General features: G+C 35.5%; 3 protein-coding genes and 1 non-coding gene across 5 annotated transcripts; 2 read left to right on the top strand and 2 right to left on the bottom strand.

Moving 5' to 3' along the window:
* The first annotated feature begins 321 nt into the window (after nt 1–321).
* Nucleotides 322–4,556, top strand: SPX4 (SPX domain-containing protein 4). The gene is made up of 3 exons (XM_011087437.3): nt 322–836; nt 3,189–3,354; nt 3,506–4,556. The coding sequence occupies exons 1-3, from the start codon at nt 588–590 to the stop codon at nt 3,988–3,990; spliced, it is 900 nt and encodes a 299-aa protein (XP_011085739.1). The 5' UTR covers nt 322–587; the 3' UTR covers nt 3,991–4,556.
* A 6-nt stretch (nt 4,557–4,562) lies between these two features.
* Nucleotides 4,563–8,390, bottom strand: LOC105167646 (phosphate transporter PHO1 homolog 9). Of its 2 annotated transcripts, XM_011087438.3 has the most exons (13): nt 7,582–8,383; nt 7,167–7,464; nt 7,030–7,078; nt 6,869–6,940; nt 6,658–6,787; nt 6,371–6,491; nt 6,012–6,270; nt 5,820–5,924; nt 5,682–5,726; nt 5,442–5,591; nt 5,085–5,363; nt 4,851–4,987; nt 4,563–4,714 (listed from the first exon to the last, which is right to left on the bottom strand). In XM_011087438.3, the coding sequence occupies exons 1-13, from the start codon at nt 8,147–8,149 to the stop codon at nt 4,621–4,623; spliced, it is 2,307 nt and encodes a 768-aa protein (XP_011085740.1). In that variant the 5' UTR covers nt 8,150–8,383; the 3' UTR covers nt 4,563–4,620. The 2 variants fall into 2 exon arrangements, with proteins under 2 accessions (XP_011085740.1, XP_088739883.1); XM_088883757.1 differs by having other exon boundaries at nt 6,658–6,940; nt 7,582–8,390.
* Nucleotides 8,391–10,244: 1,854 nt separating this feature from the next.
* PME31 (pectin methylesterase 31) lies at nt 10,245–12,976 on the top strand. Its single transcript, XM_011087436.3, has 5 exons — nt 10,245–10,783; nt 11,023–11,100; nt 11,596–11,783; nt 12,063–12,236; nt 12,595–12,976. The coding sequence occupies exons 1-5, from the start codon at nt 10,436–10,438 to the stop codon at nt 12,758–12,760; spliced, it is 954 nt and encodes a 317-aa protein (XP_011085738.2). The 5' UTR covers nt 10,245–10,435; the 3' UTR covers nt 12,761–12,976.
* A 366-nt stretch (nt 12,977–13,342) lies between these two features.
* Nucleotides 13,343–13,415, bottom strand: TRNAA-UGC (transfer RNA alanine (anticodon UGC)). The gene has a single exon. It is a non-coding gene; the product is annotated as a tRNA-Ala (tRNA).
* Between the last annotated feature and the right edge of the window lie 2,929 nt (nt 13,416–16,344).

Raw genomic sequence — 16,344 nt, 5'->3', positions numbered from 1 at the left:
GTAATATGTCAATTAGAAATAAATATGAATTTTAACCAACAAATGAAAGTACAATCGTCAATAATATTAAATGCGATTCATTAAATTATAAAAAATTTATGTATAATTACATAAATGGGGTAGCGGTATAATTATCCTTTATTAATATTTAATAATAGAAGTCGGTTTCATTATCATTTATATTCCAAGTTATCCTAAAAATTGCAGCATGGAAAGGATATTCTTTGTAATTATATCTTTCATTCTTTGTCATTTCCTCCCATTCCCATTGGCCAGTGATAAACAGACAACACGACGGAGAGAATATCCCCAATTATTCCCCCAAACCCCAAACAAGTGACAACATCACACACACACACACACACACATACATACAAACAAATATATACATACATCCTGCAACTGATGAATTGGCCATGACCCTCTTTCATTTCTGTCACAACTTAGATTCCAAAGCAAAATTCTACTCTCAAACCCCATTTGCCTTTCTTGAGGAATTTTTTTGCCTTTCTATTCTATTCTATAATTCTATTCTGGTTGTTTTCTCCTTCAATTCTGACTGATCAAACATCATTTCAACGCGTAGTATGAAATTCGGGAAAGAATTCAGGATACATTTGGAAGAAACCCTACCGGAATGGAGGGACAAGTATTTGTCCTACAAGCCCTTGAAGAAGCTCCTCAAGAATATTCCCGCGCCCGCTGCTCATAACCTGCCGCCGGAGGGCTCCTTGCCTGAGCTTCATGAGTGGTTTGTGGGGATTCTCAACGAGGAGCTTGAAAAGTTCAACGATTTCTACGTCGACAAGGAGGAAGAATTTGTCATCCGCTTCCAGGTTTTTTTCAGTCTTTTACTTCTCGTCTATCTGTTTCCGTGAGTTTTCTTGATTGTGGTAATTGTCTGGGGTATGGGATTTGATGCATAGGCCTCGTAAGCACTGAGGGTGGTTAGAAATTATGGTGGAAGGTATCTTATTTACAGGTTGATTTATGAAGGATTTGATCTCTTCATTCAGTTGAAAATTGAGCGACCTGATGATTTACCTAGTTTTTAATTCCTTTTGGTATGTGAATTTTTTGCTGGATGTAAGTCAAAGTAGGAAACTTTGCATAGTACGGAATCTATGGATAAAAAGAACTCCTATCTTTCTTTTATTTCTTATTTATCAACAGGATTCAAATGTCTATTTCACACATAAATGATGGAGGTTTACATATATATACACATGTTAATATATATAGAGAGATCGAGAGAGATAGAGGCAGACGTGTACCTAAACACGCATATATATGCATATATCTCTGTATGTATGTATTTGTTTTGGGGATGGATCAGGGGGTCAAGGAAGGGGAGATTCTGGAATTACTGCTTCCGCAAGATGGAACTATCACTCTCTTCTTACCGACGTAGAAACCGTCGAACTTTTCTGAACCAAGTGATTGCACCTGCAAAATGAATCCTCACTCAAAAGTAAAATCGACAATTTACAGATGTGACATGTTTATTACAATAATTGGAGGAAGTTTGATTTTGGCTCTTGAAACTTGGAACACAGAGAAAGCGACGGGAGATAACTAGAGATGATATTGATTGAGATGATATGAGACTGAAGAAAGTTTCTCTGTGGCAGCTCTTTGACTGACTAGCAGTGAGAAAAACATGAACTATAATACTCAATATGTAAGGATAATTTTTGTGAAATTGGATGGTTCAAAAGAATCTCTAAGGTATATTCCAATTTTCATGGATTTGTTTATTTGATCTGACTGGAACTTGGCACATGTCTTTAGATGGGCTTCAGATGTCTCTATATAATATTGGCTGAAGGTTGCTTTTGAGTAATACTAATATCAATGTAAGTAGGAAGGCTAGGTTATGTTTTGTTGACTGGAAAGGCTTACCAGGGTTGTCGCGTAGCTCTGACTTTTTCCAAATGCAATATAAAGAGGCCCTCTATTTGAGAGAGCTATGCTGTTTTGTTTTTCATCGTGCTGATTACTTTATTGAGATAGAAATATGATACTCAAATGGCAAAAGCAAGAGGAACTGCATTCAGGTAGAGATGGAGAGAGGGTGTGCAAGAGATGAACTATTGGCTATATTCAGCTCCCTCCAATTTGGAATATATAAATTACTATCGACATTTGTAACTATTCAATTAGTAACTTAAAGATTGAACCTGTCAGAAGTTTTGATTCAGTTCGACTGATAATAGTTTGGATTATTATCTTGGAAATTAGAGGCACTTCAGGAATATATGGCCAAAAAACACTTGCTTTAAGGGAATCTGCATGCTTCTAACTGGAAAATGGTCTTGCATAAGACTAGCTAACACTGACGAACATTTATAGTGTCTTGAATTTGCCCAAGGTAATTGCTGATAGGGCTTTGTTTTTCACAAGAGCCTTAGTCGTCCGAAAGGGTCAATTTTGAACATTTGCTCTTGAGGCATTGGGGCTCCCCAGTGCTAAGCCCTTTGAACCTAGTTTTCCGTATATATCTGATTGGTTCCAGAGATGGTGTTAAGTCCTTTGGAACTAGTGTACCACATATGTCCGGTTGGACCACAATTCTGGAAGTTAATATTTGCACTTCATATGGAGGACTTTTAAAAGAACTAGGTATAATTACTGTCTGGAGTCATTGCAAAGGCAATACTTCTCCGCACCCCCTTCCCCTCTCACCAAGAGAAAAAACTTATTTAGAAGTATAAATGATAATATACTAGTGGAGGTGTGTAAGATGTCAGCTTAAGATTCAATGTCATGAAATGATCAGAGTGTGGAGTCTAATTTAGACTTGTCCTTCAAGGAGTTAATGTCTTACCTGAGCTATATGTATACGGAACATATCGCAACTAATAGACTTAATAAAATTTTCATGGCAACCAGAAATCTTCAGCATAAACTTGCAGCAGCCGCATGGTGAAATGGACTAGTAATAGCCCCAAGTTGAAAAACCTGCGTCATGTTAAGGGAGCACCAGTGCATTTAGATGCTTCTCTGAAAAATTGGCATTGTTTTGAGCTCTGTTCCCTTTGTTCCCTTTTGTATGGAGGTGTAGATCAGGCACAGAAGAATGTCACTGTAGCATTTTTCTTCTTAAAGTTATTTACATGAAAGCATCATCCTTTGAGACTAGCAAAGTTTACCAATTGGCCTTTGAGTGTCGGCTATCGTTGTCTCAGGCACTAAAGGAAAGAATTGAGCGTGTAAAGCTGAGGGGAAATAATGATGTGATGTTTACCTCAGAGACCGAATTTAGTGAAGAGATGATGGAAATACGCAAGGACTTTGTTGCAATTCATGGGGAGATGATCCTTCTCAAACACTACAGCTCCCTAAACTTTGCAGGTAAAGAAGCTTGTCACTTGTTTCTATCCGTACTTAATGAATTTAGTTGTTGAAGGCTGCCTTTATACCTCACCTAAGTTCTGTTTGGTTTCTTATATACGTACTTATTCTGGGAAATGTTTACCGTAATTTTTTTCTGCGTTTTAATTAGGTCTTATTAAGATTTTGAAGAAATATGACAAAAGAACAGGGGAATTGTTGAGTCTACCTTTTACTCAGCTTGCTGTTCACCAGCCCTTCTTTACAACTGAACCTCTCACGAGATTGGTTCGTGAGTGTGAGGCAAATCTTGAGGACCTGTTTCCATCGGAAGCAGAGGTTGTCGAGTCTACCTCTGTTGAACAGAACCAGGCAGGAACAACTCATGCTGACATATCAAATGCTCCCCCCAAGACAACATTGTCACTTGGGGACGAAACTATAGATATATACAGGAGCACCCTTGCTGCAATTAGAGCTATACAGGGCCTTAAGAAGGCAAGCTCTACCTATAATCCTATGTCGTTGTCTTATATCTTCGGAAACCAAGATACTGAAAGTACAGGTGCAGTAACAGCAGAAAACTCACCTTCTGACTCTTTCACAACCTTGCATAAAGGAGATGATGCAAATGAAGATGTTCATTCCCCCAAGTGAACTAACTACACTTTTGTTTAGCTATTGGTCCTTCCTCTCGCATATCTACTGTTTGCTTATGTGGCAGCTAAAAATAAGAATGTTGTACGATATGGTGTGTAATAAGCTACCAACAGATGTAACACAAATCATAAATTTTCTTTTTCCTTCGATGTATAATTGATCTAATATAACCCACATGGATATACACAATAACTTTGATGAATGAGAGTTTCTGATTTGGTAATTTTGTGGATGGTAAACTGTGGTATTTGCTATCGTCTCGCCTGTTAACTTTATATTGTCTTTTACTTTCTTTCTTGTTGTGCTTGCTTGGTTCCTTAGTATACTAATGTCTGATGCCAAAAAGAACTGGGGAAAGTGGTTGCAGTTCTTGAATCAGTCTCATTTTCGGAAATGCTCTTTTTCAATTCACGTCAAGTAGCATTTACCTGTACATTGATAACTCTTTTTTTTTTTCTTTTTTTGGAGAGTTGTACATTGATCATTCTTACCAACAGGAAATTTGAAAAAATGCAAAAAAAAAAAAAAAAAAAAAAAAAGAAAGACAAAGAAAAGAAGAAGAAGCCAGATAATCTAGGGTCTCTTGTGTTGATATCTGTATTGTAAAATGTGCACCTTTGTGTGTGCTCACATGATCTTTTCATCTTCATAGTAAAATGGCAGCGGTACTGTCTTGAACGCTCGATAACTTTCAACGTTGTTGAAGTGCTCATTTTCCAACCTGCACAAGTTCAATGTAAATGTTGTTACGAGAAAAATTCAAGCCTGGTTCCAGAAACAACTTGATAGATAATTCACTCAGGTTCTGACATTAATTTTCCTACGATTTGCAGTCCCGTTGAGAACAAGGATCTTACCTGAAGAAGTTCCAAATTCCACGGCGAAGTATCTCCAAACAGGCAACAAGGGCAACCATTGCTTTCCTGTGGAGAAATGGTGCTTCAAAACCAAGAATCAACTGCATCCAAACTAGTCTGAGAAGTACGTTCAATACCTGCAATTAGAAGTCGAGTTTTCATTGTTAATGCTCGTAGAGCCACAAGAATCTGCATATTTGATGGAAAAAAAAAACATTAAGAGTCAATACTCACTATAGCCACAAAGTACACAGCTTTGTTTGATATCAGAAGCTTATCCCTCAGCCAACGGTTTTTGGCATTCTTTTGCAGAAGACCCCAATCTATAACTATATCCCAGTACGTGTTGTATACTGTGGTAACTCCTGAGCTTGTTGCTGCCATGATTCTCCAAAACGTTTGTCTCCTGAGATCATATATTGTCCTAAGGACAAGTGCCACTACTGTTGAGAAATATTTTAGGCCGTTAAGCCCTTGCATGGGCTTTTTCTCCTCTAACAGGCGGCGAAGGCACTGGATTTGTTCGAGCAACAAAGGTTAGGTTCCCATCGGGACAGAGAGAAGATTTCACACAAGATTAATTAAGGTTACCTGAAGGACGCGCGACCAGAATGGAATGATCACAACAACTATATAGAGAATTTCGTAAGTATTGCTTTGAAGGCACTTGTTTGATCTCCTTCTGAAGTCACCCCATCCATAGTAGCAGATGTAAAACAGCAAACTTCTGAAAGCCTGAACCTGAAACACATGCAAACAAGAATGTTAGTGCATTTTTTTTCACTTGATTCATTGTAATTATATTCAATTATAAATAGGACAGCTTCACACCTGGCTTGTTAGCTGATCTGCCAAGAAGAAATCGGAGAACGTAACCTACAAAGGCAGCCAAAGACAGATTCTGATTAGGTAATAGTTCCCTTTTAGATTCGTCTTTTATGTGTTTCTGCTGTTGTAAGATTTGCTTACCTTGTAAAGAGGGGCACAAATACAGCGCCATGCGCAACGAACAAGAAAGAAACGACTTGAACGATATAGGATGTTGAAAGGACAGATGCTTATAAGAAGCAAAACCTTGAAATCAAACATTCGAGAGTTAGCATTCATCAGATATGGTAAAAGATACTGCAAAATATAAGAGGAGAACGAATTTAGACTTACGGTAACTAGTCCTAGTGGAACAAGTTCAGTTAAGGTCTGAAAACTTTTTGTTTCAGGGTCCATTTCCATGTCCAAGTTAGAGAGTACGGCAGCCAATGCAAGTACCGAGAGCCCGGATGCAAGAAGGAAGATTTCTCTGAAGCCCATTTCTGTTCCTGGTTTAAATCCAAAAATAAACGGGTAGTTCACCTGGAATCGCCTCCAGAAGTATGTGTTTGCCCCATACATGAGCATGTGTAGGAAAATGTATGCGAACAAGCTGCAGAAAGGATTGTTATCAAGTCATGATCACATACTTCAGCAGAATGAAAGCAAAATTTTTTTGGATCAGTTGAGAGTTATTGACGCAAAAAGGATACCTATAGAGTGGAAATATATTGTCCATATACTGCTGTCGTCCCTCATGATTAAGAAGATTCCGTGCATGTATTGAGACAATGATACCCGCGACCAGTGCTGTTGAGCAACCAGTGAATAGTCCTGCAGGTGAAAGGAAGGAATTCACTGAGCTAATGACTTACTATACTAATATCAGAACAGAGAAAATGCTTATATTCTTTTCTCAGAAATTATTCAAGGAGAGCTAAAGATCAATACCGAGTATATGGAAATGAAACAGGAACTAATTCGTTCTGAACAAGCTTACCAAGGAAAAATGTTGTCAGGTGCCTCTCCTTTTTATCTCTTGGTCTCAAAGATTTCATTCCTCTCCCACGGTTGCCGTTTGTGAAGTGTTTAATGAATGTGGCCTCAAGTCTTTCGATGAGTTTGTTAACCTGGCAAAACAGAAAAGAAAAAATTATGGCCGGTTCTATGTGAAAACCCAAACATTGAATAGCTTGTTTTACAGTTGAAACCTCGTCGCAGCTGCCAAGATAAGATGTGTCAATCATCTCTAAGTAAGATTTAGAAGCATTTCTTGAAGTGATCTGCACAATAAGTCAAGAATTTGAGAGACCAGAGGGAGAAAGAAGATGATAGCAAAACTACTTCTTGATTGAAGGGGAGACTGCAATACCTTGTCGTATTTCTTCATAATCTTGGAGAAAGCAAGCATATTCAAGAAACTGGCAAATTTATGCAGTGCAGATCTATGTTAGTCATACTAAAATCACATGTAGATGTATGCTTCTGCAATGGGGTAAGAGTTGTTACCAGTAGCTTTTAAGAAGTCGAAGTTTTTGGTAAAATTCAACGAAAGCCCGTCCCAATTTCTCTTCCGCTTTTCTTAGCTCCTCCTTGCTGAACGATAGATCAGATTTTGAAGAAATGATAACATTTCTTAAAGTCGAGATGGGAGTGTCAGGAGCAACATTGATCTTTACATGATCCAAAACTTCAACAGGAGCAGGCCTAAAACCTTTAATATCCTTCTTGTCCTTCGAAGCTCTGATCTGTTCATCTCCAGAAGATCCATCGCTGCCCGTTTCAACTTCTTCAATTACATCCATTTCTGTGTAAGCAGAAAACAGAATTAACAACAGCACACCCGAAGTTGCAAAGACATTTGTCTTAGTTCATCAGCTATCTTGGCTTACAATATATGAAAATCTCAACGCCAAAAACGTACCACGGCTTTCTCCACTTGCCGATGCAATGTCTGTTGCAGGAGCTGAACTCCCGACCTTAACTGCTGGAGCAAATTTCTGTTCCACATAAGGCTTATGCACTTTTATCCTCAACGCAATTAGTGCATCCATCTGTTTGCTCAGTTCCTCGGCCTCAACTTTCACTTCTTCAACCTTAGCCTTATAAAACCTCAGCACTTTGTTGAGCTCATGATCAAGTTTCTCAAAGAACACAACCTCATCCCCTCCTCCTTCCTCGGACGACCTCAGAAACGTAGTCTGATAATAATTTTCAGAGCCCTCTTGCTGTACTGGACCCACTAATATCACTTCATCCTCATTCTCTTTTGATGAGCTCCTAACATGGTTGTCTCGGCCTGTTAGCCCACTAAACGCCCTGTACATGGTTAGCCTCCTTGTCAGGAAGCCCTTTCGGCTCGAAAACTGAGGTGCATTCTGCAGTCGAAATCTCATGATCTCTTTCAGCAGCTTCTTGAGATGGCTGTAGTCCATGTATGCTCCCTGCCATTCTTGCACCATTTGAGAAGTTAATTCCTTACCAAACTTCATACTTGCTTAGCTATGAAACAAGAAAATCTCTCTCCTATTCGAGTTCTAACTATTCTTACTGGCCTGAAACTTAATAGAAAAGAGAGAAGCTGCTTTCCTAGGGTACTGTCTGAAATCTTGTTTCTGGAGAGTCTTGGTGGTTTATTGTGTAGTCATATTTTCCGAACATTCTCTTATATAATGGTTCGAACAAGAGCAAGAAGAAGTAAACTAAATTGTGCAAGAGGACTTGGTCTACATTCTGTCAATCAGAATTGTAGTCGTTTTGAATCAAAGTTGGCTGCCTAGAAGCGTCACTGTCTGAGTGCCATTATGCCCCCGAGTCCCCACAGTTCTCTCTTTCTCTTGTATTTACTTGCTTTGTAGTTAGTTACCCCAACTCCCACTTGGTGCACGCAGCTCTACGTTGAGAATCAGCACCCACTGTCTCTTGCTAACTTGTCACACGCACATGCAGCATACAACCTAATGGTTTTCCAATTTTATCTCGTTTCAATAATTCATTGTAAATTGCATATATATATATATATATCCATAACTATAGTGTTCTTGAAAAAATCAAACATTATAATAGCAAAAAAATTAATTTCATTTAAATCACAATTCAACTTGGCCTCTGGACATGACGGAATTTAATGCTTTCATCATTGTACTTGCCACCCCCCCTATTGCCAAAATCTTCTCAACCTCCAACCTTTTCTTTTATTATTATTTTTCAAGATTTTTGTTTTTTTAATAAGTTGTAAATAAGCCTAATATTGATTGATAAGAAAAGGAGGTGGATTTGAGTCAGCCTCAAGATGTCTTCTGTTTGGGGCTCACATCACCCTTGGATTAATCGGATCCGAAAGCTGCTGATTTAGATGGAGACCCTACTCTCTATATCTAATGTACTCGTCCATTGAACACCTCACTTATAAAGGGTGCTTTAGCGATGTATAAAATAGTAGCTAAGCGCATCATCCCTAATACTTGCACGCACATAACCTGATAGATATGACGTTCATTTTCAAACAAAAATAAGAAAAGGTGGAGCAAGTCACTAAAATTAGTGGATAAATATGATAGTATAATAGCAATTAAAATATCACATGAATCGTTTGAAATAAGTATAAGTCATAAATATTCAAGGGTATAATTTATATTTTTAAAATTTGGTTTTGCAATGTCATAAATGACCGATTGTGAGTGCGAGTTGATTTTTTTTTTTTAATACTAGTTATTGTGGTACGCCTTTTTTGCTTGCAAATAATTTAAAATATATTTTAAATTACAATGATCTTTCCTGAGGTTTGATATAATTACGTATATTCCTTGTTATTTGAAAAAACTATAAATACCTCACTGATGGTTGATGAAATTATGTAATCCTTGAATGGAAGTATGAAATTGTCAATTTTGCGCTTATTGTATTTTTTATTTTTTAAAAAAATTAAAAACTTATAAAAAATCGAACAGAATGGATGAAAATTTTTTAAAAATTATAAAAAAAATTATCCACTTAATCCATAAAAAAATAAATAAAATTAAAATTTTTAATACGCAAGGCATTTTGGTCAGTTTATCATAAAAAATGGATGGTAATCTAATGGATTGAGCTAATTGTTAGACAACTGTTAAAATTAGGGAGATATTTGGTAATTCTTCAAACAATGAGGGGGTACTCGTAATTATGCGAAACCTAAGAGGAGGTTGTTGTAATTTACTCCAAAATATATTATATAAAAGTAAAATATATAAATCTATTAAATTTTAAAAAAAGAAAACTAATTTATAAATTAAAATAAAAATTAAAAAATTAAATAAGTTAGTTATAATATTAATTGAAGGGCATTTTTTACTTTATAAAAAATTAGTGTCGTGATGTCATTAACCGTAATTTGTGAGGATGGAATGCCTTTCTTTTTTATACAGTACATATTAGTATAAATAATTCAATTGTTATTTTTTTATTTTGTGAATGTAAAACAAATTTAAAAATATTAAATTAAAATCCCACCTGATTTTATCCTTTTGTTCCAATCCTGTCAAAAAAGGAAAAGAAAACCAATTTTCTGACAGTAATAATAAAACATGGAACATTATTATTATGAGTTATTTTTCGATCAACTGTATGAGTCTGAGACTGAGTCTGAGTCTGATGCTCTAAGCATCCACAATCAATCATCCAACACCAACATAGAAGAAAGCGAGTTCGTGTTTCCCCAGATTCTTTACTTCACTCCCGTTCTCTCTCTTTCTCCCACGGTATCACGCGCAATATCAATCCCGCCCCGCCCACTGCACATGGCCTCCAATATAATTACGGTGGCGCAGGACGGCACCGCCGACTACACCACGGTGCAAGAAGCCATTGATGTGGTGCCGCTGGGCAACAAGTGCCGCGTTGTCATTCGTGTGGCTCCCGGAGTTTACAGGCAGCCGGTGTACGTTCCTAAGACCAAAAACCTCATCACACTCGCCGGACTAAGCCCCGAGGATACGGTTTTATCGTGGAACAACACCTCCGCCAAAATCGAGCACCACCAGTCGGCGCGTGTCATTGGGACTGGGACGTTTGGTTGCGGGACTGTTATTGTTGAGGGGGAGGATTTCATCGCTGAGAACATTACTTTTGAAAACTTTGCCCCACAGGTCAAATTTCCTCTTTGCCTTTTTTTTTTAATCATTTTTTCTACCTTAATAGTTAGCTTTCCCAACTTGAAATGGGGGGTCTCTGTTAGTATAAAAATGTCAGTTTTTTATATCAATAGGTGCGCATTTCCAGTATTATGAAATTTGGATCTTTGTTGATGAGTTTTAGCTTTGAGCTCTCAAGCTAAAATTGGCAGTGATAAGTTTGCTAATGTAAGAAATTTTTACATTGTGTATAGGGGTCGGGCCAGGCTGTGGCGCTTAGGGTGACGGCTGATCGTTGCGCGTTTTACAATTGCAGGTTTCTTGGATGGCAGGTCTGCAGATTGAATTCTGCCATTCTTAGTTGTTTTGGGTGAATTGTGCTGATTGTTAGAGGAGAATGTGAAAAGGGAAAGTTATTATGTTATGTGGGAGCAGAATTTGTAGTTCTTGCAATTGTTTTGATTGTTATACTTGTAAGACCGACCCATAGACTTTTAACGATTGAGACCTTGAGACGAATGAATCTTTGGCATGACGGAAATGTGGAGAGTGGATTATGAGGATTATGAATTATAGAGGTGCTCTTGCTCATTGTATGAAGCAAGTTTATTGGCTTGAGTAGCTTTAAACAGTGTACTTGATCTTTGAATTGCAACTTGTATCATTGTGAGACTGCTATAGTTCTTTGGGGTCCTTTGTCGGGGAGACTAAAATTGGTGTTAAATTTTAATTGAGGGGAAATAAAAGTAGAAGTATGTAGGTGACGGGAGTTCTGCTAGTTTACCTATGACACGTTCTTTTCTTCATCAAAATTGATTCTTATGCAGGATACACTATATTTGCACTATGGGAAGCAATATCTACGAGATTGCTACGTTGAAGGAAGTGTAGACTTCATTTTTGGTAATAGCACTGCCCTTTTGGAGCATTGTCATATCCACTGCAAATCCACTGGATTTGTAACTGCGCAAAGCAGAAAATCTTCTCAAGAGTCAACTGGATACGTGTTCTTGAGGTCTGTGATTGCTTGCCCCTTGAGCTATGAAATGAATGTGCTCATTGATTAGAGAACTTAGCATACCTGACTGTCCCCACAATACTAAAAAACGTAATTTATATGGTGCTTTTGAAATGAGTCATGGAGCTCATGATGGCAGAAAGATATAATCTGGGTTTCCTTGTGATTCTTGTTTGCGTCGTAGTTACTGCCAAACTCTTGCAGCAAAAGCAGCCACTTCATGCTGTAAATATCCTCTTAACTTGTTCAGTAATGGCCTTTTTGCTGTGTATGCAGATGTGTGATTACTGGCAACGGAGGAACAGAATACATGTATCTTGGACGACCATGGGGACCCTTTGGGAGGGTGGTCTTTGCCTATACATACATGGATGCTTGTATTAGAAAAGTTGGTTGGAATAACTGGGAAAAGACCGAGAATGAACGAACCGCTTGCTTTTATGAGTACCAGTAAGTTTCCTGGAACCTAGTCCACCTAAGAGCTTTCAATATCAAATTCAAAGAGACACGACAAATGAAATCATAAGAAGATACAAACTTATTCTTCTCAAGAATATCTAGTGTAAACAAAGAAATATACACTTCGAACAACTTGAACGCCACAGGTTATAGTGGAGTAACGTTCTAGTTCGACAATCCACCTCTATCAACTTGTTCACATAATTTCAGGCATTGGAAGATAGGTAAAGATGCAGATTATACCCTGATGTTGTGCCACATAATTTTTGCAATTTGAACCTCTCTCTCCCTCCCTCCTCTTTTGGTAGTCTGTTTTTGTGGTTTTCTAAGAAGCTTGAATTGATTGCAGGTGCTATGGACCAGGTAGTTGCCCGTCAAAACGAGTGACATGGGCCAGAGAGCTGATAGATGAAGAAGCTGAGCAGTTTCTCGGTCATAGTTTCATCGACCCAGATCCACAACGGCCATGGCTAGCCCCGATGATGGCTGTAAAGATACCATATTCAGCTATGTAGAAAGAAGTAAGGTGGGTTGTCATCCATAGTTTGACAAAAACGAGAAGAAGCATATGTGATGTGTTGTAATAGGTGCAGAAAGAAATAAGGTTGATTGAGCATCTTATGTTGAATACTCTTTGTTTTACTGAACATGTGGTTTCCATGTTAGGAATGTATGTATTCATTGCCTTTTCAGGGTACTATTAAATTATGTGACAAATTTCTTTAACAACACATTACACACACTTCAGTCATAATTGTCACATTTGAGTGTGTTGCTCAAGACTTTGATCTGATTTTCCTTTTTCTCTATTTGGACAGCAAATATGAGGTAATAAATTCATTGAAATTTTCATCCTATGATTCCTATCCTATCCTTCCCTCTCCCATTTCTATATCGATACAAATATTCTTAAGACAACATAATCTCGTTTTTGGTGCAAGAATGAGAAAAAATTATAACTATATTTAAAAAGAAAAAAATAGAAGAAAAAGAATATCTTCTCATTTCTATTCTTTTGAATAATTTCAAGCGCAAGAGTAGACCCAAGAAGCCCAAAATCTGCAGGCCCAAAAAATCTGTTTAATTGGGGGAAAAATTGGAGATGCGGGGGATCGAACCCCGTGCCTCTCGCATGCAAAGCGAGCGCTCTACCATTTGAGCTACATCCCCATTTGCTGTTCATGTCCGTTCGATGTACAACAATTCTCTCTCAAAAACAAAAGAATCATTCTTACCTCAATCTTTCTCAATTTTCTACATTTCTACTACAACACATAAGCAACATCTTTACAACATGTTATAAATTTAAAAAGAAAAACTTCATATTTACTTGAAAAAATCATGTAATAATATTGTCTCATGTTTTTCATTTTAATTTTTAGTGAAGCCCTCAAATTCTGTGCCCACTTAATTGCAACCTTCTAAATATTGAGTGGGATGCCATGTGACCCCTTCCAATTTTGTCATAACCCAACAAACTTTTCCCCTTCTAAAGGTTAGAGAAAAAAAGGAACAAAAAAGATAGGTAATTTTAGTAACCCCTTTGTTAAGTAGGGGTGTGGAAAAAGTGACAAAAACCCTATCACTTCCATTCTTCAACATATTCTTGGAAACAAATCTATACATCACAATCAAAATGTGCACCACCTTATTTCTACTCCAATTCAATGCATCATTATACGAATTTATTTAAATTATTATCGAATTTAAAAATAATACCGATTCGTTTATAATTCAGACAAACTTACACAAATCGAATACAAGCTTATTTGATATTTTTTTCACTAATCGATTTGAAGTTAAACCGAGCTTGAACTTATTGCTACGTTTAATGAATTGAGTCTAAACGAGTTTTTATCGATATATTTTCATGAGGTATCGAGTAGTTTAATGTTTTTTTTTTCCAACCCTAATTGAATGCATGTTAGCTCAATTGGTGAGAATATGTTACTTTCTATCATAAATTTGTGTGTTTGATTTCGTCTACTGATGTGAGGAATTACATTAGTGGGTAATCTATAAGTACCTGTATAAGTAATTTATGATTTCAGGAGTATTGATTGGGACGAAAACTATTGAAACTTTTATTATAGAAAATAAATACAAGTAAACTTTCATACTGATTCAAATATTTAAAATGCTAACAATCAATTATGAGTTGATGCTGTGTAATTAAATTGGTTCAACTTTAATAGTCTTGTGGAGAATTTATGAATAAAACCAGTCTTAGATAGAAGTCCAGCCCAGCACTGAATTTGGGCTTCAATCCAATCCAATTATTAGCACAATAATTATATTAAAATTCTTTCTTGCTTATGCCCATTTCATTAATCTTTTTGTGTCTTGAAACATATTCCGTGACCATATGGTCTTGTGTTCGTATTTCACTAATACGTGAATGTTATTTATTTTAATATTAATTTTTAGTTAATTATAAATACTTGATATTGAATATTGGCATATTAATTATTATAGTTGTGAACGATTGAGATTTATGATACTTGTTTTCACATATTTATGATATTAAAAAACACATACTTTCAGTCAAAAATATGTGTTTTCAATTAATATAAATTTTCGTATGAAAATAAAAATATGTTTAACATTATGTTTTATATTATATTATGGTGTCAAATCGATATATTTTTAACAAAAATATAAATAAAATAAACAAATTTCAGTTAAAATACTGTTTCAAAAATTAAAAATTAAAATGGAAAATATAAACAAATAGGTTGTAACTCTCTCCCTGGAAATAATTGTGATGATGCTATTTAAGACGTAACAAATTTCCATTTTGATAGATCAATAATTGACAGGAAGCCATGACCTTGATGATCTTAACTTCTCAATTATGTAAAAAAATAATAATAATACTTTCACATTTATTATGTGATTGAATTATTTAAAAAAACGATGAGGCGCAAAAACAAATAGATTATAATTTACAAGTTATAAAATTGAACATGTATGTTCGAATTTAGTGCTTCTTATAATTTTCAAGAAAATAATGACGATTACTATAATTGCTCTGATTGAAATTGTCGAATTTGAGTTAATTACACTTAGCCCCCATTTGAAATTGTTAAATTATAATTTTTTTTGAAATTATACTTATACCCTTTTAGAAAATCTTGATTGAAACATGAGTAACTCCCTTCCGTTAGGGTTTGGACGGAAAATGCTGATATAAAAAGCTTTTGCCCCTTATTTAATATTTCTATATATATTTTTATACTTATAAATAGATAAATATAATATATATATGGAGTGAAGTATACATCGTTATAATTTTCTTTTATAAATACAAAATTATTATATAAAAAAAATTTAAAAGAGGAATAAAATAAAAAATTTATACAATTTTTTTATCGTCAATATTTTTTGTCCAAATTCTAACAAAAAGGATCATGTGTAAACAATAAAATTTTAAGTGTAATTTCAAAACTTTTTTAAAAAAATAAAATTTTATATTTTTAAGGGGTTTAAGTGTAATTAATCTTTAAAAATTTTAAAAACATAGTTTTATTTATTTAATAAAATAGGTTTGATAGAATAATTATTTTTTTTTAAAATTTAAATGAAGTTTGAACAAATCAAACTACATAATTAAAATTATCCACATTTTCACTGAATTATTTATGTAATTTTGATAATATGATTAGATGGTCAGATATATTACACATAATATAATTAATATATACTTTAATATACATAATATTGAAAAAAATCAATATTTTAACCTAATAATTAAAATTAAAATTGATGAATAAATTTGAAATTATGAATTTAAATTTATATTTATTACACCTAAATAAAAAATATCCTATAATAATTACACCAACGTTAACAGCTAAAAACGGCGGCGGGAAAAAAAAACAGATGAAAAAGGCTGCAAATAACATTTAAAAAAAAAAAAAAAAACTCTCCACCTGCTAATTACTTTTTTTCTAAAGAAAAATTATCCAAAAAGCCATCTGAAAAAAGCGAGAGCGTGGAACACGCGCTGAACTTGAGAGCGTCACCCACAGCGCAGCCCTATTTTTCTCCTTTTCACACCTATCCAATTGTCCATACCCGCATGCCCCTAGGCGTCTCC

The sequence above is a fragment of the Sesamum indicum genome, linkage group LG8 (genome assembly GCF_026168435.1).
Source record: "Sesamum indicum cultivar Baizhima isolate 11 linkage group LG8, ASM2616843v1, whole genome shotgun sequence".
Classification (NCBI taxonomy): Eukaryota; Viridiplantae; Streptophyta; class Magnoliopsida; order Lamiales; family Pedaliaceae; genus Sesamum; species Sesamum indicum.
Note: the sequence above shows the minus strand (reverse complement) of the source record. Positions and strands in the feature narration are given on the sequence as shown.

Bases quoted from the DNA above. Each gene is read 5' to 3' on its own strand.
- PME31 (XM_011087436.3), top strand. From the start codon at position 10,436: ATGGCCTCCAATATAATTACGGTGGCGCAGGACGGCACCGCCGACTAC. The intron at 11,101-11,595 runs GTCTGCAGATTG...ATTCTTATGCAG, and splicing joins GCAGGTTTCTTGGATGGCAG to GATACACTATATTTGCACTA. The intron at 11,784-12,062 runs GTCTGTGATTGC...CTGTGTATGCAG, and splicing joins ACTGGATACGTGTTCTTGAG to ATGTGTGATTACTGGCAACG.
- LOC105167646 (XM_088883757.1), bottom strand. From the start codon at position 8,149: ATGAAGTTTGGTAAGGAATTAACTTCTCAAATGGTGCAAGAATGGCAG. The intron at 7,079-7,166 runs GTAACAACTCTT...TAAATTTGCCAG, and splicing joins CGACTTCTTAAAAGCTACTG to TTTCTTGAATATGCTTGCTT. The intron at 6,492-6,657 runs GTAAGCTTGTTC...TTTCACCTGCAG, and splicing joins CCTGACAACATTTTTCCTTG to GACTATTCACTGGTTGCTCA.
- SPX4 (XM_011087437.3), top strand. From the start codon at position 588: ATGAAATTCGGGAAAGAATTCAGGATACATTTGGAAGAAACCCTACCG. The intron at 837-3,188 runs GTTTTTTTCAGT...TCGTTGTCTCAG, and splicing joins AATTTGTCATCCGCTTCCAG to GCACTAAAGGAAAGAATTGA. The intron at 3,355-3,505 runs GTAAAGAAGCTT...CGTTTTAATTAG, and splicing joins CAGCTCCCTAAACTTTGCAG to GTCTTATTAAGATTTTGAAG.